Source organism: Melozone crissalis, unplaced genomic scaffold (assembly GCF_028551555.1).
Source record: "Melozone crissalis strain CALT ecotype California unplaced genomic scaffold, PUWL_Pcris_2 ptg000027l_1, whole genome shotgun sequence".
Classification (NCBI taxonomy): domain Eukaryota; kingdom Metazoa; phylum Chordata; class Aves; order Passeriformes; family Passerellidae; genus Melozone; species Melozone crissalis.
Window position 1 is genome coordinate 5,583,603 of NW_026535805.1, and position 21,557 is coordinate 5,605,159.

General features: G+C 38.9%; 1 protein-coding gene across 2 annotated transcripts in view; it reads right to left on the reverse strand.

The window, feature by feature from the left end:
* The window catches only part of HHAT (hedgehog acyltransferase), a 147,003-nt gene that overhangs the window by 50,454 nt on the left and 74,992 nt on the right, over nt 1–21,557 (reverse strand). For both annotated transcript variants that reach the window (XM_054279692.1, XM_054279693.1), the window contains exon 11: nt 7,466–7,610. In XM_054279692.1, the coding sequence (XP_054135667.1) occupies nt 7,466–7,610 (145 nt within the window). The remainder of the gene's footprint in view (nt 1–7,465; nt 7,611–21,557) is intronic.

Consider the following 21,557-nt stretch of genomic DNA (forward strand, 5'->3'; position numbering starts at 1 on the left):
AAAAAACAAAAAGTCTTGTTCATCTCTCAATCCTGGCACAGAACTTTTTTAGGGGTCTCCCCATCAGGGGAATCCTCAGGGGGAGTTTCCACAGAACAAGAATGCTGTAAGGCCATATGCCAGCTACTCTACAACAGAATTTTCCATACCAAAACAAGGGCCATCTGAAACTCTGAATTGCCAATAAGCAGCCCTCCTTTTTCGTTCAGCTGCAAAGAAATTTGAACAATGACTTTGCAAGAGATGCAAGAATAGACAGTGAACTATCACACACTCACAGGGATGCCACAGCTGACAGGTTTTGTGGATTCCTTTGAGTTCCTTTGCTGCATGATTTCATTCCTCCTGCACCTTTAAGCCCCTTCACAGCTAGATAATTACATTATCATTGCAACCCATTTCAGAAGTTCTTACAAGCAATATGGCTCCTAAGACATTGTTGTATATTATCTGGCAAGACGTCAGAGCTAAAATGTCCAACTAAACCCTGCTGGATAATGAGTTCTAACTACTTTGCTCCTCAGCTTCTTCCCTCAGCCCTTAAAATGTGTTAAATGTATGACCTAATCTGAACAGCAGCACTCAGTTTCTGAAGGATGCACTGATTATCCTGAGGCCTTCTACCCACACTGCCTGCATGTGAAGCATACAGGCAACAACTTACCTGATGGGAAGACATGATCTTGCAAGAGCCAGACTCGAACATACAACAACCAATACAGGAATCTCTCACCCTTTTTTGTTATTGACATCTCACACAGCAGTGGAGCTGCACAATAACTAACTCATAGTTTTTTAATTATTTACATGTTGAACTTAGGCATCTCTACTACTAATATAGAAATGAGTTTTTGTACAGCCACAACCTAATTTTGCTGTCTTCACAACCAAGGGCAAAACTTTGAAAGGCAACAATAGGTCAGGACAATGCCTTGAAAGATGCTGATAGCACTGCAATTCTCAACTCAGGCACAAGGTGATTTCCATAAAATGAAACAAATAGAGACTGTTGGAATAATTTTCAGTCCTGTGTTAGATACAATGTCATTATCAATCTGCATCATTTTATTTTAATATCATAAGATAATGGTCCACTGTTTCTGTCAAAGTAAGCCAAAAAATCCACATTTAGGCATGTTACATCAAATATGTTACACCAAACTTTTTGTTCCACTCATACCTCTGAATCTTGTATGCCATGATTGTGGAAATTCCCATTTGCAAATCAGTGCCTAAGATGCCCTGAAACACAATCTGAGATTGCTGTGCTGCACAGCTGGGGAGAAGTCCAAACGCTTTCTCCCTCTGTAAAGTAGGTAAGGCGCTAATGAGAACATCTTTTCTTTTCCCTATAAATTAATCAATTATCTGAATTCTGATTAGCAGAGGATCTGATTTTGCTTCAAAGCAAGCCAGAAAGGGAAAACTGGAGGCAAAATAAAGGCATCACCATCTTCATTTAGTGAACAAATATTAGACCTGGAGAAATAAATTTTAGTTTTGCTTTAAACATCTCTAATTGCTGATAAACTGCCTAATGAAAATAGGGCTTGGAATGGGTCTGGAGGCAATTAAGAGATTACCTCTACATCATGATGACATCAGTATTTTCTGCATTGCTGGACAGATTTTTTTCCACCTGAAGACCATTCCCTGAAATTGGCAATCCAACAGTTTATCTAGGTAATGTCATATAATTATAGAATATCCAGAGCTGGAAGTGGAAGGGACCCATAAGGATCACCAAAATGCAAGTACTTGCTACATTTTACAGGGTTTTTTCCCTTCTCCTCACCCACCGGTGATCAGAACATCTCGCAGAAACTTTTAAGTATCCATTTCTCCCCTCAATACTTTTCTCTCAAAACATAGCAATATCATTTATTCAGGATCATGGCTCTAGACTTCCAATTGTGTTGCTGTATTTCCTTCTTCCTAATTGTCAGCTTACTGCTTTTTTAAACTGCAGTAACCAAAAGTGCACGTATTTTAACTTTAGCCTTCAGAACATCACGTAGGAGAAGAGCATTTATGCATTTTGCACTGCTGTCAATGCATCTTTGCACAAGGTCTATTTTTGCTGTAGGTGGTACAATGCTGTTGATGCAGGAAGTTCACAATCTGGTAGAGCAGTCAGACATCCTTTCCTGCAGGACTTCTGCCCAGCCAGCCATTCTGTACCCCTGCAGTAAATCACTCCTAAGTGAGGGTGAAATTCACTCTTTGCTGGATGTCTACTAAAGGACACCTTCTCAAAGGTTGAATGTTCAATCTAATCTAAACTAGGCTGCACAAAATGCCCCTGAATGCAGTGAAGAGTGACAGTGCATCTCATCCCATGCTAAGACAGATGTACATGGGCTGAACTGCCCTCCAGAGAGGCACTCCTCACAATTTGGCAAGGTAAATTGGATAGCTAAAGTACTGGCTTACAGTTAAGTTAAATCATGGCTGTCCAATTTTCAGACAGCTGTTCAAAGCAAAATACACCTGAAATGCACTGTGTGCTCTCCTCAGTGATCTGGACACAGTTCCTGGTAAACCAGAAATAGAACAGGAAGAATTTTAGACTTTTATCACCCAATACACTTACGTCCCCTCCCAGTCCAATGCCTTCATCCATGCTTGATAAAATATTTCAGTCTCTTAACCAAAAGCACTGCACTGTGCTGGTTGCAGGGGTGAGCCCTTCCAAAAAGAACCTTTCTTGTTGGAGCATCTCATTTTGAAGTGAAGCATTACTGAATTATGGAGAATACAGGATTAAAATTGGTTTGTTACATAGAAGATATTTCTCCCACTTCCTTATTAAACATGTGACACTTTTCCTCATGAGAAAATTTTTGCTAAGAAAGATCAAAGTAAATCCTTGCTATAGGAACTTTTTTCTTTGCACATAACAGGGCCAAATTACATTTTAGAAACAAGCACCAAGGCTGGTCTGAACAGAAAGAACAGAAAGATTTTTCAGAACAAAATTAAGAACAAATATACACACAAGACACACAGACCTCTGCTCTCATAATTTTGCACCAGTGATTTTAAGGATGCACAAAATTATTTTTAAAGTCAGATACATTTAATCTATTTTTCACAAGAGGAAACAAAAAAAAATACTAAAGAATACATGCTCAGGTATTAACTCTCCTTGTTTGTGGTACGGGAACTGTGGAAAACACTGCCAAAGCACTTCAAAACAAGTATCAAACAAGAATCCCAGGAAACTTCATCTAAATCCTGTTCTTCAAATGCAATTCACAAACCTTTGATAACAAAGGTATCCCACTTGCATGGTTCTCCTTGAACTGACTGTGCTGGCCCTGAGGTTTAAGTGCTTTCACATCCATATCTTTTCTTCGCTTTCCAAAACTGTAGAGATTTTTGATAATTCTCAGTCTTTGCAAAAGAACAGACTAGATTCTCTCCAGTAACTAAAGAGCAAAACTAGAAGTGCATTTCTTACATCTTAAGCTTCAGTAAAACTTTCCTTTAAGAGCTGGTTGGTTTAAATTTGCATCAGTCACACACATGCTAGCAGGAAGATGCTCCTTAGTGTTCTGTTTTTCAGCATTATACAACAGAACTGCTAATTTCTGACTATGAAGTGCTGTAGGCTGGGCATTTAGGGCCTTACAATACTGATATTCTGAGGTTCATTTACTTGCCAGACATGAAAATGCCACACACAACATCTTATGTTGCACCTAAACCTGCAGATCTGAATTCTGCTCTGAGATGTATTTTATTGCTGGAATTTAGCCTATATGTTCTTGTCTGCTTTTTAGTGATCTACAAATGCCAATTGCACTAACAAACTGTGAAGCACACATCTGTTCTCCTATTTTTTCCTACCCATACATGTACAGATCTTTATAGAGATAATTCTGTGGCATTTGAACAAAGGAAAGGAACCGACTACTCTTTGCAGCTGATAGTGCTCAGGTGGGCAGTTTTGTTTCCACATCTCTCTGCTCCTGACCTCAGAGCGATTTCATGTCACACTAGTGCTGCAGAGCCCTCTGCCACCTCAGTCAGCCAATCTCAAGTCCTGCTGGGGGGTTCTTGAGAATGTTGAGATGTCCTCCCAATGCCAATGTCTATTCTCTGGTTTTAGAGTGGTGCAAAACCCTGCTTAGGTTTCCTAAACCAAGGTAAATTTCAAAGAGATCAAAAAGCTTTTAAATAGAGAACATTATTTCTAATATTTTAACCTGAACTTCACAGAATATCTTCTTTCTTCTTGACCCAAAGCTAACAATTACTGACTCAAAGCAACTAGATACATATTCAGCAGATCTCAGTAGCCTACTGGACAATGTAACATTGCTTTGTCTACCAAGTGAAATGACTCAGATTTGGGTATTACACACAAAAGAGCACTGGGGTCCTTTGCCAGATTTCTAGACTATTTTTCCCAGGTCAACGACAGAATATAAATATCTGTTCTAATTAAAGCTCTACAGAATCGTAATGTACAAAAGAAAATCTTAATTCTTGGGAACTTTATGTTGCTTGCATAACACCAGAAATGAAGTACAAAGATAAAAACCCACACAAATGCCCTCCTGCCTAACAGAACACCCACTCACCACCACCACCCTTAGTTCTAACAAGTCAAGCATACCCCCACTGAATTTTTATAAGGTGAAGACAAAATCTTGAGTGCAAGCTAAGTAGCTAGATCATCTCATCTATTCTTGGGCTGACAAAGGAATGATCAAAGAGTACATATTTGTAGTGTTTAGTTTAGTCTGTAAATATTGATGAATTGGATTCACCAGAACAGTGCAGACTACAAACAAATTTATCTAACTTTAGCTTTTAGCATTGCACACTGCAAATGTAGATTTTTATTGTCTCTCTTACAGACCAGCACTTAAATTTAGTTGAAACTGAAGACGAAGTTTTGAATAGTCCTTCTGGATTTGATTGGCCTTCAATCATTGAATGGCTTGAGTTATCTTATCTCAAGCCATTCAATGATTGAAGGGATCTTAAAGGCCACCCAGTTCCAACCCCTGCCATGGGCAGGGACTCCTCCCACTAGACCAGGTTACTCAGAGATCCACTTAGCTTGACTATGGACACTTCCAGGGATGGGGCATCCACAACTTCTCTGGACAACCTGTTCCAGAGCCTCCCCACCTTTGCAGGGAAGAATTTCTTCCTAGTACCTAATCTAAATTTACCCTCTTTCAGTTTGAAGCCATTCCCCCTTGTCCTGTCATTACAAACTCTTCTAAAAAGTCCCTCTCCATCATTCTTGTAGGATCCTTTCAGATACTGGAAGGCCACAATTAGAGCACCCCAAAGCCTTCTCTTCTCCAGGCTGAACAATCCCAACTCTCTCAGCATTTCCTCACAGGAGAGGTGCTCCATCTCTCTAATTTTTGTGGATCTGCTCCAACAGGTCCCTGTCCTTCCTGTGCTGGGGACCCCAGAGCTGGGCACAGCACTGCAGGAGGAGTCTCACCAGAGGGGAGCAGAGGGGCAGAATCCCCTTGCTTGGCCTGCTGCCCAGGCTCCTTCTGATGTAGCCCAAAGCACATTTGGCTCTCTGGGCTGCCAGTGAACATTGCTGGGCCATGTCCAGCTTTTCATCCACCAGCACCCCCAAGCCTCTCACTGCAGAGCTGCTCTTGGTCTGTTCATCCCCAGCCTGGAGTGACACCAGAGTTCACCCCATTTGCTCCACAGTAAGAAAACCACAATGGATCAGGTGTGTAGATGCAATAAAATTTTCATGGATGTTTCAGTTTATACATGGGAGTTGTCAGAACAACAATGCAGTTAAACAATCTACTCACAGGCCTCTGAGTGATCAAATACTAGAGGCATGCAAAGCTCACAAAGCTGAACACTGAGACACTGAGATTTCTACTGCTGGAGTATGAGCTGTGCTAAGCAAAAGCTTTTATGTTCTAAAAATAAAGTTAATTTGATTAAAACATCATGGAAACAAAGATGCAAATGACTAAACTAATTTCCTATTCCTGTCTTAGATGACTGGTACCTAATCCTTAAGTAACTCTTTATATTCAAGTGCAGGAGGAATGGACCAAAGAACTACACCCCCACCAAGAAAAAAAAACAAACCTAGAAAAACAATCAATAATTGATTGATTCTGTTTTAATTAAATATTGTTATACTTCATAAAACATTATCCTTCATCAGTTGCAAACCCCTGCACAACCACTAACCCTTCTAACAAGGAAGGCATACTTGATATATATTCTCATTTAATACACAGATTACATTATGGAAGTAATTTGTATGGGGCTGTAAGGCTGAGATAGGTAACTTCACTACTCCTTTTTTTTTCTTTTAATAAATAAGAAGAGATGTTCAAATTTACTTTCAACTTTTTCTCTCAGCTTATTTTCTACTATTGGCCAACTAACTGGAAAGAAACCATTTAAGAGAGAAAACAAAGCCTTTCAAAAAACAGAAAACAAGCATTTTATGCTTTGTAGAGCAAAATCAGGTACTCCCTCTTTCCTTCCCAGGATTAACAAAAAGCTTCACTATATTTCATGCTAAAAATGTCCCTTTCTTTAAGCTCATGGAATGGTTTGTCTCCTTTAGTTCAGAAGATAAATCGCTTCACTCATATACATAACTTACTCTTTAAGAGTTTCACTATTTTGGGATGCTTAAGTAGGATCTTGGAACTCCAGAGCTGACTTCTAAGCCATTGAAAGGAACAAGAGGAGAAAACACTGCAATAGACAGTGGTGGTCTTTTTAAGAGAACACTTCTAGGCACAGAAGCCTATTAGTACTTCCCTCTTGAGGAAGCAATATTCCTCTACAAGATCTTCATTTCCCTGGCAGCAGTAAGAACCTAAAAAGAAAACTGGTCCTACTTATGCTGACCTCTGGCGAAACAATTAAAGCTCCCTCTGTCTCCTGAGTCAGCTCAGAGCACATCCCATACTGCTTATTCAGCAGCACCACAGGCTGACACTGTCACCCAAGTTCTCCTGTCCCCACACTTGTTCTCAATAGTCAGCAGGTCCCCAGCCTGAAATCACATTCACTACAAAAAAAAAGCCATGAATGCTTGTTCAATTATGCTGCACTATGCAGATCTTACCCACTAGCCATCCACAGAATGTATGGGGTTGGCTTTAATACACCCATCCTTACAGACGTGTGTGAAATGCAGAGCGGGGAAAAAATTCAGCTTGGTAACTTGTTGCACATTTATTACTTGATCTTCAGTGATTTCTCTTGTCAGAGGAGCCTGACAGCCCTCCTTCTAGGCTTGAATGGGAGAAAAGCAACGTTTCTTTGTAGTCATGCAGCCTGCAGAGTTATTTGAATTTTCTCAGATTTTTTGATAGTTTTGACCAGAAAAAAATTAACTCCCAGTTAGTGCACTGAGAGACAAACCTGGCTCAGCCCACCCAAGGTAACATTTGGAACATTCTGTTATATAGAAAGCACATAAAAATAAACTTACCTTCCATAAAGATCCTGTTCCAGTAGATTTTTCCAACTTGATTTCCTCCAAGAAATATTAGATTTGATAAAATCAGCATTGAAGTGCTAACAGATGCTAGGACAGCATGAAGTCGACGACGAAATCTTGGCGAGAAGAAACGTTCCTGAGGGGCAAAACAAAAGGTGCACATGAAGTTAACAATCCCTGCAAATCTTGAAGCAGCACTAGAAAAAGACATTGCCATTACAACAAACAACTTTCATACAGAAGTTCAACTCCTTATGGAACAGGTCCCAAAGATTTTAAAATATCTAACAGAACCTCTCACCAATGCCATTTGAGTAAAGCTTCCTGATTAAAAGCAGTTTTGAATCATAGTTATGGCTGGAAATGACCTCTGAAGGATCAAAGCAGGGTCAGCTAGAGAGGCTGCTCAGGGTTTTGTTTGGTTTTTGAATATCTGTTTGGTGTTGAATATCCCCAGTGATGCAGACTGCCCAACCTCACTGGGCAGCTTCTCACAATAAAAGAGATTTTTTGTGTTTAAATGTATTTTTTTATGTTTAAATGGGATTTCAGTCTGTGCCCCCTGCCTTTTGTCCTTTCACTGAGTACCACTTAGAAAATGGGTATTTATACACATGGTTAAGATTCTTCTGAGCCCTCTCTGCTCCAGGCTGAACAGTCCCAGCTCTCTCAGCTTCTCCTCTTACAGCAGAGGTTTCAGTCCCTTTACTCTCAGTCCCTTGGCTGGACTCACTCCAGCATGTCCATGTCCCTGGTTGGGCAGCCCAGAACAGGACACAGTTCCATACATTCAGTGGATTAATTCTTATTTTACAAAATATGCTCCTTGATGAATTTTTGCTGACAGATGTGAACAGTAGCAATGTTCTAGGGTGGGTGATACTTCCAATGGGATCCAGTATAGAGTTAAAACCCTTCAGTGCACAGCAAACAGCACCAAACAACTTCAGAAGTCATTAATCCTGTGGTTCATTAATAAGACATCATTGAAAGATTCTAGGATCAGATTAGATCTGGTTATAGAAATGACTCTTAACAAATAGATACCTCTAAAAAAAAGTTCACATATACATGTAATCTCAAATTTTCTTTTCAGTGCAAATGTTACTGCTCATGTTCAAGAAGCGTAATTATCCAGATTTTGGTACTGTTGTCCCAATGACACAAATAAAGGAGATCTCTATTTACTAGTTTGCATTTTTCTGAATCTGTATTTTGCATTATCACCTGAGGTGTGAGTGCAGCATGGGGACTGCAAGAACATGGTAAAAAGAAGAATGAGGGAGTTTTAGCTTCCTCCATTATTCAGTTGCTAGAGGAAAATTTAAAGAACATTTACAGCACTTCACCAAGAAATATTGTCTCATTACTACACAAGGAAAAATATCCTGTACATTATGGCCCCAGGCTGAAAGCCTCTGTACATGGTGCTTGAATTTACAAAAGATTGAATGCTTTGTGCGAAGTGATGACCATTTTCCAGGGCATGGAAAAGAAGGGAAGTATCAGGGACTGCTCAGCCTTCACCTTATAAATGGTGACGTTGCAGAAAGCAAAGTCTTGTGACTGCAGCACCAAAAAAAAAAAGGCAGTAATTAATCTTTAATAGCTACAGGCAGTCCAGAATTCATGCTCAGATACCTGAAACAACATAAACACATGCTCAAAACACACCTAAAAATACATTTCTAGACAATTAAATTGCTTCTTCTGTAAGCATCAAAACAAATGTTTCAAGTGCTTGATTATAGAGACAAATCTTAAAATAAATGACAGTTACAGGCATAGAAATACAATTTCAAAATATTACTGCAAAGTAATCTCTGGGAAATTGAACGTTAGCCTTGGTCAGAACTATATCTAGTATATGAGTCAGCCTGAGTCAGCACAAGAATGAGGACAGATAAGGTTTAAGGACAAGTGCTCCATATCAGTCAGTATGTACAACAGAGCAATAGCCAATCTTCCACACAATGCTATGAAGAATAGTCATGAATGAAAACAGAGATGGAGATTTTTCTCTGAAAATTCTGGATGAAAACTAGGGCATGATAGGAAGAGGTAGAGAATATAAAAACTATATAAATATTCACAGACACAAACAATTGAGTTAGTGAAAGAACTTTTTCCCTTTCTAGTACTTCACATCTCCAAAGCTATCCAAGGACTTCCAATACCTTCTCCTTCTGTTCACACACAGACAGAGGACAACTTAAGTTTGTCCCTTCTGAAAGGCATAGTTTCGATGTATGGTCCCACACATGAAAAATGTATGTCTTTTCAGAATGTGTAAGTGTAGGCACACAGAGAAAACATTTGAAATCTTGCTATGAAATCCATGTTAACAGCAAAGTTTAAAAAAGGACAAGTTATGTTCATGGTAGCTCAAATTAAGCTACAGCTCAAATAGGGCATTTTCTATCATCAGATCTACCTTTCACTCTCCCTTTGCCTATCAAACTTACTTGTCAAATCTAAGGAAAAATAAGTTAAAAACAACTTAATTAAAAAGTTTTAATTAAGATAGGTAAAAAATCCTCTGCTAAACAATAGAAAGAGTTGGAGATGGACAGCCCATCAGACAGCTGGTGTTTAACTGCATTTTCCATCAAGGTAATGATCAGACTTGTTAAGTTTCTAAAGTTTGCCTGTTTTACAACCCAAAGCAGTACAACTAAAACAACATAAATAGCTAAAAAAGCTCTGCTACCTTTTTTTGTTTTAATGAGTAGAGTTACTAAAAAACTAAACTGTCACATATAGTACATCACCTTTTACAGAAGTGCTGCACATTAAACAAGGCAAGTTAAATGTAGTATAGACCATAAAAGCCCTTCGCCATTTATAGGGTATAAAGGAGCAGTTTATGACAGACACAGTTTAGACAAGCACTGAATCTTCACTGGGTTTTGCTGTAGCTAATTTCCATTAGCTTGGCTAGCCATTGATCTAAAAAGCAGTAAACATTTTCCTGACAGTCTTTGATGTCAATGCAGATTTTGCTCAGCTGCTATAAAAGTAAAAAAGAAAACTTTCCTTAAACATCTCAAGCCATCTAGACTAAGCTAACTGGGAAAGTACCTGAGCAGGTAGTGTGCTCAAATTAATATACTGAAAGCATTATTTAGCAATGAAAAAGAAATTACAGAGGTCTACATAACCCATAACAACAATTTTATTTAAATATTTACAAGCTTGTAAATTTTGTGAATGTACAGCAAATTGTTTACATCAAAGCTAACTTAAAAAAACCTCTCCACACCCATAACTCTTCATTATGCCATTTAATGCTTTTCACAATATGTTCCATTACAGCTATGGATTTGTGGCATTTCTCTGGATTTTAGTGCTGTCTCTTTCTCTCTCCTCTTTCTTATTGGAAATACAGCCAGAAGAATGGCAATCTTGTGTTAAAATGACAATGAAACCATGGCTGCCTGGCTGAAACCCTGGTTTGCATCCCTCCTCAATGCTTCATCTTATAACCTCACATCAATACTTTACCATACTTCACCTTTAGTAATCACCAGCATCCTCACCTCCCCCACACATTGTGAAATAAATAGACTGTAGCACTTAAACTGCACCAAAACCCCCCAAAAAACAGACATACTATCATGATACTCATCCCAATTGCATGCAGCATGACATAGAAAGTGACTTGTAAAACATTGGCTCAGGCAACCTTTCTGGAACTGAATGGAGTTCAGGTTGTTATTCCAAACCCATTCCTGCTGTTCATGAAGATCAGCCTCGGACATTTTTGCCAGACATTGGGAAAAACTTCCCTCTGCACACTGTTTGGTCTAGCAAAACTGGCTGCCATCAGAGCTCTCCCAGTGTTGCAGCCTTTGCAGCTATCTTACAAAAATAAATGGCAGTATCATGTAGTAGAGTACCTTGACAAGCAAATCTTACGCGTTTGAGAGTGGAGGAGGAAGACAGGCGTGAAAAAAAACTGCACAGTCCAAACATTTCCATTCCTAAATCCATTTCCACTTACACATGCATGTCACATTCAGCCTCTAAGAGAAAACCAAGCTAGAAATGGGAAGCTTGTATAATGGTTGTCTCTTGAGAAAGCTGATGAAGGATAACACACACCAGAATAGATAAATAGGAGAGAATTAAGAGTTAAGGTAAAGGACATGGTGGAATTTTGAGTTAATTTTGAGTTAGAGAGAAAATACTTATTTAATTTGCTATGCAAGTTAATTACACCACTATGAGCACAAAATACACAAACATGGTAGAAGACATGGCTTCAGGCAGCAGAGCAGAATTTAAAGGAACTTCTCTCTAGTGTCACTTAAGAGCTACCGACAGTAAATTTGCATTTTTACAGGACTGTTCACAAAGATAGCACTGAATGGCATGGAGAGATTAAAGTGAGGGTCCAGGTAAATGCATTTATTTCTTGGAGCTAGCCAACAACAGAGAAAACGCTGTGGGGAAGACTGACCAGGATAAGAAATCCAGCCTTCCAAATGGAAGCTGGTAGTGACAGGACAAGCCAGAGTGCCTTCAAACAGAAAGAGCATAGCTTTATATAAGGTATCAGAAAAACATTCTTTACTGTAAGGATGTGAGGCACTGGTTGCCCAGGAAGTTGTGATGCCCCATCCCTGGAAGTGTTCAAGGCCAGGCTGGATGGATCTCTGAGCAACCTGATCTAGTAGAAAGTGTCACTGCCCATGGCAGGGGGTTAGAACTAGATGATCTTTAAGGTCCCTTCCAACTCAAACTATTCTGTAATTCTATGAAGTTGAGGAGACACCTAAGACTGAATTCCGTACAGCAGTCAAAAGTAGGCAGTCCCATACACAATATCACACTGAAGTTTTTTACAGAAATAGATCCCTCAGTATTTTATCAGGGAAGCAAGCCCACATTTTCCTACACCAATCACTCTTGAACTTTTTCTAGCAGAAGTGGTGGCATCATGGTGATTTGACATTTCCCAAAGGCTTTTCATTGAGAGAGCTCCCAAATCCAACTGCAGGGGCTTGGCCTGGGAGCAGGTCCACAGCAGCACACTGGGTTAGGGAGGGCTCAGGAACAGGGGCACATGTTTGCCACCACGCTGCAAACCCAGCTCAGTGGCAGAGTGACAAGTGGCAGGCAGTCTCCCCTGACAGACATTAGCTGGTACCTTCTTGGCAAACACTCATAAGACATTAAACATCCATGTGTGCTGCATTTGCAAAACATCTCATTTATAGAGCTGTTCTGGGACAGATTAAAGAAAACTTCACCATTAAGTCAGTGACGTTATTGAGCTTGCTTATACTGAAAATACTTTAACAAGTCCCATGTAAAGGAATTAAATTTCCTGCAATTTAAGCGAGAGTCTATCTTCGTGGAGTAAAACAGAGATTCACTACATTTATATCTTTATGAACTACCCATCCAGACAATTGATGATCCAAGCACATGGTAAAACAAGAGTGTGTGATAAAATTGGAGAAGCAGCTGAATTATCTCTTATGTGAACATATGCACTGTGGAAGAAGACTGCCAGATACTATGACCAGAGTGACATGAAACATACTTGATACTACAAACTGCAAACTAGAGATTACATTATTCTATTTTTATCTGCCTTTGTTTTTTAAGGATCAAGATAACCTAGAACAACTTTCTTCTTCTAAAAGTATACAATATTTTATTACTATCTGTTCTACAGACTTCATTCTCTCCCACTCACATCTATCAGCCAAATAAGATATAGAAAAGGCACTATTTTTGTGTTGAAGAAATAGAGCAAATTAACTCCCATGAAAATAACACCTAGTCCTGCATTATCTTTCATTGCCTCTCCTGGTGTATGAGAGGAGACTAAGTGTGCTTCCTACAATTCCATCCTTTCAATTTCCTCAAGGTTTTTATTAGACAAACAATGCTTAAAATCTGATGCAAGGTTGACTCATCTTTACGTCACGAAACCAAAATTAAATGTTCGTTGCAATAGTCTGTTATTTATGGTTTACAAGGATTTCTGCGGGGGGTGATGGATGGATGGATGGATGGATGGATGGATGGATGGATGGATGGATGGATGGAGGGATGGATGGATGGAGGGATGGAGGGATGGATGGATGGATGGGAGTAAAGCTGCTCAGTACAGGAAGGGTACAGGTGGTGTTCTTATGCATATCAGCAAAGAGCTTGGAAAAAGCCTCAAAGTTCTTTTTACTAGTGCAATATTCTGAGCTTCAGTTCTTACCCTCCACTAAAGAATTAAGCCCCCCTCACAACATCCATACTTTTTGACAGAAGGGATACCACTCAATCAATCTTAAAGGTGGCAGCCCTCCTCAAGTGCTTTCTTTCAGAAAATGTGCTCAGGTAAATGACAAGCCAACTCTTCAATGCCCTGAACCCCACGAATCACCACACTACGGCAAGAGTGAACACCCCAATACATATCCTGAATCTGGGTCATCCGCAATGCAGCCGTTTGCCAAAAATAACAGGACAGCAGAAACCAGGAGCATGGGTGAAAAGCTGAAAGAGAGCGAGGAGCAGATGGGACAGTGGGAAGGGAGGCGACACATCCTGACTAACAGTTCCTGGCTATTTTATCTATCTGCACACTGAAAATGGAGGGCAGGGTGTGACTGAGCAGCTGGGGGAGCAGATGGGACGGAGGAAAGGCTGAAAATTGTGACAAAGCTCTGCCAAACAGAATGTCAATTTATTTAATTTTTAAAGTGAGCAGTAGAAATAAAGATGGGTTGGGTCCAAGCAATGGAGCATCTTATGTTTGTTAATACACGCTGTCGGCAGAGGGTCATAGCGACAGAAGTGCGTTTGGGAGACTGCAGAAACAAAGGGAGGGACTACACGTGCTCATTAATGATAACAGAAGTTATGCTCGAAGATCAACAGGAGCCAGGGAAAGGCAGCTCATGAGAGCCTGACACCTCAATATGGTACACATTCCTGCACTCTGAAGCTGAGGGACAGATGTTCAACAGAGTAAGAGTAGAGACTGTAGCACAGAAGAGAAGAGCAACAAAAATAAAGAATTCTGGTTGAACGCATGTACAAAATATTAATTTATGAAATCATCTAAAGAAATTGTGGAATCCCCAGGGCTGCAACGTACCAAGAAAGGAACAGGTCTGCGAGAGGAAAGTGAACAAGATGTGCTACCAGATCTTATCCATCAATAACTTCCACACTAAGCAGAAGAATAAATTTACTCCCTCATCAACATACACTGTACCCTTCAGTAATCATGGCAATCAATCCTGTTTGTTCTGTTCTTCACCTAACTCTAACCCAGAAACATCCCCTTTACTTCAGTTTGCTTCATTTTTCTGGCATTTCATCTTGCTTGCAGTTTTTCCCTCCCTTCTGCCCAACCTGAACTGTGGCTTGAGGTCATATCCCATTTCTTTTCAAGTTATATACTTTCCTTGCAAAGCAAAGATAAAAATTAGCTCCTGGAAGGTTCACACACAAAAGCAGGAACTGACAGCATTTTTCCAAGAGACAGGATGATGCAAACAACCTGTAATTCCCTACATAACTCCTATAAAAAGAGGACCACACAATTAAAATCAAGCAGCTGTCAGTTAAGATCTATTTTCACAAATAGAACTTGATTCTGAATTTAGGAATAAATGCTATATATAGTATTTGAGAAGATACTCATCTTCTCTATTGATATCTTACTAAACATTCACTCAACAAAACGCTGTCTTGCACTAGCACCATTTCATTTTTAGATTTTCCAAAAGATCTACATTTATAGCATCTCTCAGCAAAGAGCCAACTCCCCCTTCTGTTTGAAGAAAGCCTCCTACCAGCTCGTATGTATCCACTACACTCACAGATGCATGTGTGGAAGCTTGACATACACACAAGGAGATTTCTGTACTTCTACATTTAACTCTTCACTCTCAAAGAACCTGCCCATTTGTTCTTTTTTAAGTGGCAGCTTGTGAAAAGTGCAAAGTGAACAGCACTGAAATTCACCATCCTCTTTTCTGTTTTATGTTTAAAGCAGGAAATTTAGCCAAGTAATGACAGTGTACATACTCCTATAAATGTGTCTCAGCTCTCACTGATCGAGAGATTTGTGCACTCTTCTCTGTCTCCAAGTCCTTGACGTCCCTGTTTTTGTTCTTTGGGTTCTCACTCTGCCCACGTTGTTCTCTCAGTTCTCTCATTCACATTTTAGGATTTTTACCTTTAAATTGTAAGCCAGTTGGGAAGGGATCCAACTTCACCAATCATTAGTGCTGAATTTTGATCTTGCCTGTTATGACTGTTACCAAATAAATAATACACAGTAATAATCCCTATGGAGACATTTGACAAACACTCTCAGCAAATAAAGACCATTCTTTCCCTGCAGCAATGTTCTGTAGCTCAAGGCAGAGCAGGAAGAAAAGAGTGCAACCACTCCTCAGGACTTCAACTCGTATTTCTGTAACTGCTGACATCCATTGCCTGGACTAATTTTTGAGGCAAACCACAGAGGGAGGCTGTATTCATGTAACAGTAACAAAGAAGCACATAACCAGCATCATTCTGCCTCGTTTTCACACTGTAGCATGATTTAGTTGCTTTTCAAACAGCATTTATGACCTAGCACCAGAAAATTGCCCAATGTCTCCAAAATGGAAGAGGAAGTAAATAATGCTGGTAGGTGGGATAAATGGTTTTTGGGGGTTTTTTATGACAACCAAGCAGCAATGCCAGGGGCTTCCCAGCTGACATTGTTGTCTGGAGCAGAGCAGTAATCATATCAGAGAAATCACAATGGTTTCTCCACTTCTGGCATCAAAAATAATATTTCTTGCAAAGATTAGACCAAAAAAGCCTCAAAAGCTAGAAAACAATAGAATGTTATCTCTGAATTATTTCTGCAGCCATTTTTGTAATTCACCACACAGAATTCCATATCACATTGCATATGCTTGCCCCTCTACTACATTTCCAGTCTTTGTTACTGAGCTTGAGATGAGAAGATCCCTCAGCAAAGAAAATCAGTGCCACAGTGCAAGTGTGAGACTGTGTGAGACTTTTGAGTAGGGCACTCAAAAGGTTATGGGATTTATTTCCATTAAGACAAATGAAACCTTACCACTAAAGGGTGGAGAAGAGAGAAGAAAATAAAATCAAGCAAAAGCAGAAACACAGCAAGAATTGCTTGACTCAGAACTATTGTTAGCAAAGCTTGACATCACTGAACTGACTAGGATACATCAGGCAACCCATATTTATCTTTGATGGTCACTCACAATCTCAGTACAAAACAGCACCTTGACTCAGCCTGCTGCTTCTGAATATCAAAGACCAGTAGTCACAAATCTGCCCTATGTTCACATCTAGAAGAACACGTTTCCACCTATTTTGAGTCAGAGTATGTCCACTTTGGATAGTAAAGATTTCTGGCTGCAGCAATGATAAGGCTGAACTCAAGGTCCGGTGGGCAGTAGGGAGTGAGCGGCAAGCCCCAAGCCCCTTCCCCTAGCCTGGGTTTTGACATTATGGTTGGTACCTAGTCTCAAAAATCAATTCTGCATTAGAGAATAAGAGTCTGCTTAAGGGAATTTGTTCATTCTTAGAAAGTGAAGCAACAAACTCAAACACAATTCTACAGCAAGTACATAAAGATGTTAAGAAGAAAGTACCATTGGTAATGCTTGTCACTTAACCAAATCACCATGCTGTAATAAAAATGTGTAAGAATTACACAAAACTATTGGAAAAAAAGAAAAGGCCAGACTGGCTTCACAATAGTATACAAGAGATATAAGTACTTTTTCCACCAAATGAACGAAGAGAAGATCAAAGCCCAGTGCATGCTGAAGAACAGCTGTTAGCATCTTTATTTATTGCAGAGATCTTATTAATGATTTAATCTTCCAAGGTAACAAACAAACACATCTCCCTTGAATGACTTCATAATGTTTAGTCAGATCTTGTCTCTACTGAAGAAGGAAACTTTACTTGTCTCACTACTCTATAACTCAAAGTCAGTTATACTTGCAAAAAAAGAACAAAAGGAAATAATTACTAATTTTTCAATACATATAGGACACATACATTGAATATGTACATGGTTGTGAAATACACAGGCACTTTCATCTTGGTCAGGCTGAGTGTGTACCCTAGCACAGCCTGAGTGATTAATGCAGCAGAACCCAACTGGCTTCTTTGTTTCACTGCTATTGAGTACAGAGGTTCAGTCTGCTACCCCACACTGTTTATGCACATTTACAAGGGGGAGGTTCCAAGCAGTTGAGCTGCTCCCCTTCCATTTCCCTTCCTTGGCTTTTGTCTCTTACCCTGTATTGCTGTGGGTGCTTTTCAGATCCCTCTCCATGAGCTAAAGCATCTAGCAATAAAACAACCCAAGGAAGTAGAGCTTTCTGCAGGCATAAGGAGCTAGATCAGCTGAGCAAAGATTCCAGCAGGAAGGTGTGAGGAGGAGGAAGTGGTGAGACTGCAAGGAAGGCAGGAAAGAGAAATTAAACCTTTCCCCTTCAACAGCAATGAGCTTTTGGATCAGCTTAATTCCCTGCGGAACCAGAGGTCCGGCTAACCAGTCAGAACCTTTCCATGCTCCACACTAGCTGTCTGCAGGATCACTGGACAATGCATAACTTATTATGAGTAAATGTAGAAATTTTAATGCATCTAGAAGAACAAACAGGGCAAACAAAATTAGGCAGAGAAAAAAAAAAAGCCAAAAAATGCCTCACCCCACCCAAACTATGGAAATCATCTAAAATTCTGCTCTCTGGAAAGCTGAGGATACCAGTTGTCATTGCCCCCATCTTTGGTGCACAAAATAATGGTGATCTTTTAACTGCAGAGACAAATGTATGGAGTTCATTCCTCTGGGGAAAATAATAATCTAACACACTAACGAGATCAAATCTAAACCACTAAGAAAAACATGGACATCATATAAAATGCTTCCCCTTTTGCAAAGGGGGGCTGAGTAGGAAATGACAGCATATTGAAATGGACTTAATTCGTGCACCTCATTGCAGCCATAAATGAAAATGCAGAAATCAAAGTATTCTATATTTTAAAAAAGCAAAACACTCACAAGGATAGTAAAAATTTAAAATATGCCATATCTAAAAGTAGTTGGTTTCCCAAAATGAATTGCTTATAATGTATTGAGTTTCTTACCAAATAAATCTAAAAATAAGATCTTAAACTAGAACTTCATCATAGTATGATTTTGAGAAGAGAGATCTTTATGTCTCAATTTAAAAAAATCTTACTAGACTGAATGACATGTTTTCACTTAACTGAAGAACTAAAAAGATAAATGTTGCTATTTCAATTTAGATTAAAACATTAATTTTATCAATCTGCCAGCTTCACTCCCTTTGCTACATCTTCCTTTTGGATAATCTCCAAATATTTCTTTTTCAAAAAGCCATTGATTTAAAGGTGTTGCCAGCTACTCTAAGGTGTAACTCATTCTAAATATATTTTTATACCAAGATCTAATTTTTTTCATAGATCTGCTTTTTTATAGATCATTTTCCTTAAGGAAAGAGAGGGAAAAACTTGAAATCACTAGGACAATGTTAGCCATTAGCATTTTCTTTTATAAATCAGACACATTATTTATTAAAAATTAATATAAATTCTGTCATTGATTTCAAATGAGTTACTACTGTAAGAAATTAATATAGAAACAGTGAAGCAAAGAACTACCTTGCTCAGTACAGATCTAAATATCACCTGAAAAAGAAAGGAAAAAATATCTGACAAAAACACAATGAAACTTCTCCCATTTAATATAATATAGATTCACCCTACCTTAGGAAGGCTAGAATTTATTGTTGTTGTATAGATAACATTTTGCTGAAAAGAAAATGTTAATTAATTCACCTCTAATTTACTGAGAACTAACAAGTAATCAATAAGGAAAAAAAGGCATGGAGATAACTTCTCCTCAGACAACTTACTGAAACACTAAAGTTCAGGAGAGTGGAAGCTGAAAAGGATGTAAGAAAGCTCATCATCTCTTCTAGAGCTGAATGCAGGAACCAGGCACCGGTTTGAAACCAGTTCAAATTAAAAGTTCTCGAACCAGTTTTTTGGGTCAGGGAATTTACTGTTTTCAGTACATATTTGTTTATATGCTGATTTTACTTCTCACAAATAATGACAGTGCTGCTTTGTTCATTCTAGCTCAATATGCCTGAGATAATATTTTAAACCTGTCAGACTGCTACAGAAGTGTCATTTCCTCATATTGTGCTGGTCTCAAGCACTGGGACTGAAACTACTGTAAAATCTGCGTAAATATAGGTGATACACACATACACACACACATATATATATATATATTTAGTTAGCACAAGAATTCAGGGAAATATGAGAGCTGAATATGCTCTTTTTGATTTTTAATCTTCCCTTCACAAGAGAATTGAAACAATATTGAGTAAGGAAAAAAAAAGGAGCCAGTTTTGATACCATTCTTGGTACTCTTAGTGATCAATTCAGTCTTAAAAACAGAGTAAAATTGAAATTAAACTTATACCTCTAGATTTTTATTTTTTGTTACTAAGCACCTCCTGCTCAACTGAATTATATATCTCAACTTTAAGAATAATATATGAGGAGGTTTGCTGAACAGAATGGGTTAAAAAAAGCATAAACCTGTGCTCTGTATTTTTTCAAAAACTCATCTGCTATTCTGAAGACAAAAATAGACTTTCCTTTTCAAAAATAGCTCTCAAGAGCCAACAAAGCAACTGAGTGAAGCACAAGAATGCAAAGGATGTCAGCTTGCCAACAGATGAAATTTAAGTGAAAAACCCATCCCCCCAAAAAAAGTCTTCAACACCACAGTGATTGGACTTGCAGCACACTCCTCACCAAGAAGGATTACAAGAATGTTTCCAAAAAACAGATTAACAGGGGGAAGATGAAATTTATACAGGGCACTGGGAAATTTTCAGTTTCTTTTAAATGTGGTACATCTCAGAAAATGTCATATCACTCCACCCCTTGGTAAGGAAAATGCAAAGTCCAACCACTCATCTGCCCCCCAGCATCAGCATTCGAGGAGAAAATGGGAGTTAGTTAGAAAAGTGAGGAGAGAGCCACAATGAGTGGTTTGTAGCTCATGTTCTTGTAGAGAAACCTTCAAGGCACAAGGCAAACCATAACTCAGCCATAGCTGCAGTGAGATCTGCCTCATGCTCTAATGTAGATGCCAAAACTATGCATATTAAAAATTCTGGCTTCAGAATTATTTCAGGAAAAGATACGAAAGCATCTTCTAAAGTAGGTCTACAACCATATTTCCCAAAAGAAATGAGAAACAAAGGAGACATGGAAGACACTGGATAGGCCTTTAAAAACAAGGGATGATAATAAGGTGGAGGAAAAGGGTAAAATGCACTTGGTTAGGGATTTAATTTATACAAAAATAACCCTACTGCCAGCATCAGTTAACTATAATTAGAACTACATGTTAGAAATTAATCCAACATATATAACCTCACCTTTATAATGTCATTATCATTATAATTTCTATGATATTTAAGAACTTAATTCCCTAGGAGTTTTATTAAAATTTGTAATACAATGACATCAGATACAAAAAGCAAGCCCCTACACTTTTATTTCCTCCTATAGCTGGATGCCTAAAAAACTGTGCTGTCTTGCAGTCCAGAGACAAACATGTGCAGCTGGTCAGATGGTGAAGCTCAGTTTCCCCCTAGAGGGAGGATTTATAGATCTGATAAATTCATTCTCTAGGAAGGTAAAAATCTGCTTCCAGACTATCACTGAAATTGCAGTGATGGACAATTGGGTGATGTAAGGTAGCACTGGCTACTAAATTACTGAGCTGCATCAGCTGCTACACACAGGATGCCACAACAGTGAAAACTGAAATGGGTAGGGATGGACAACAAGCATCATTCCTTGAGCATCAGGACTCCATCAGGCTGCAGACTGAATCCCCACCAAAACAACAATATATGGGATTATGAATTCTGTGCAATTATCACTAGTAAGGAAGCAAGACTTAAAAATTAGTCTTACAAACAGTTATTAGAAGATTTGGGATTTAGTAGTGAGC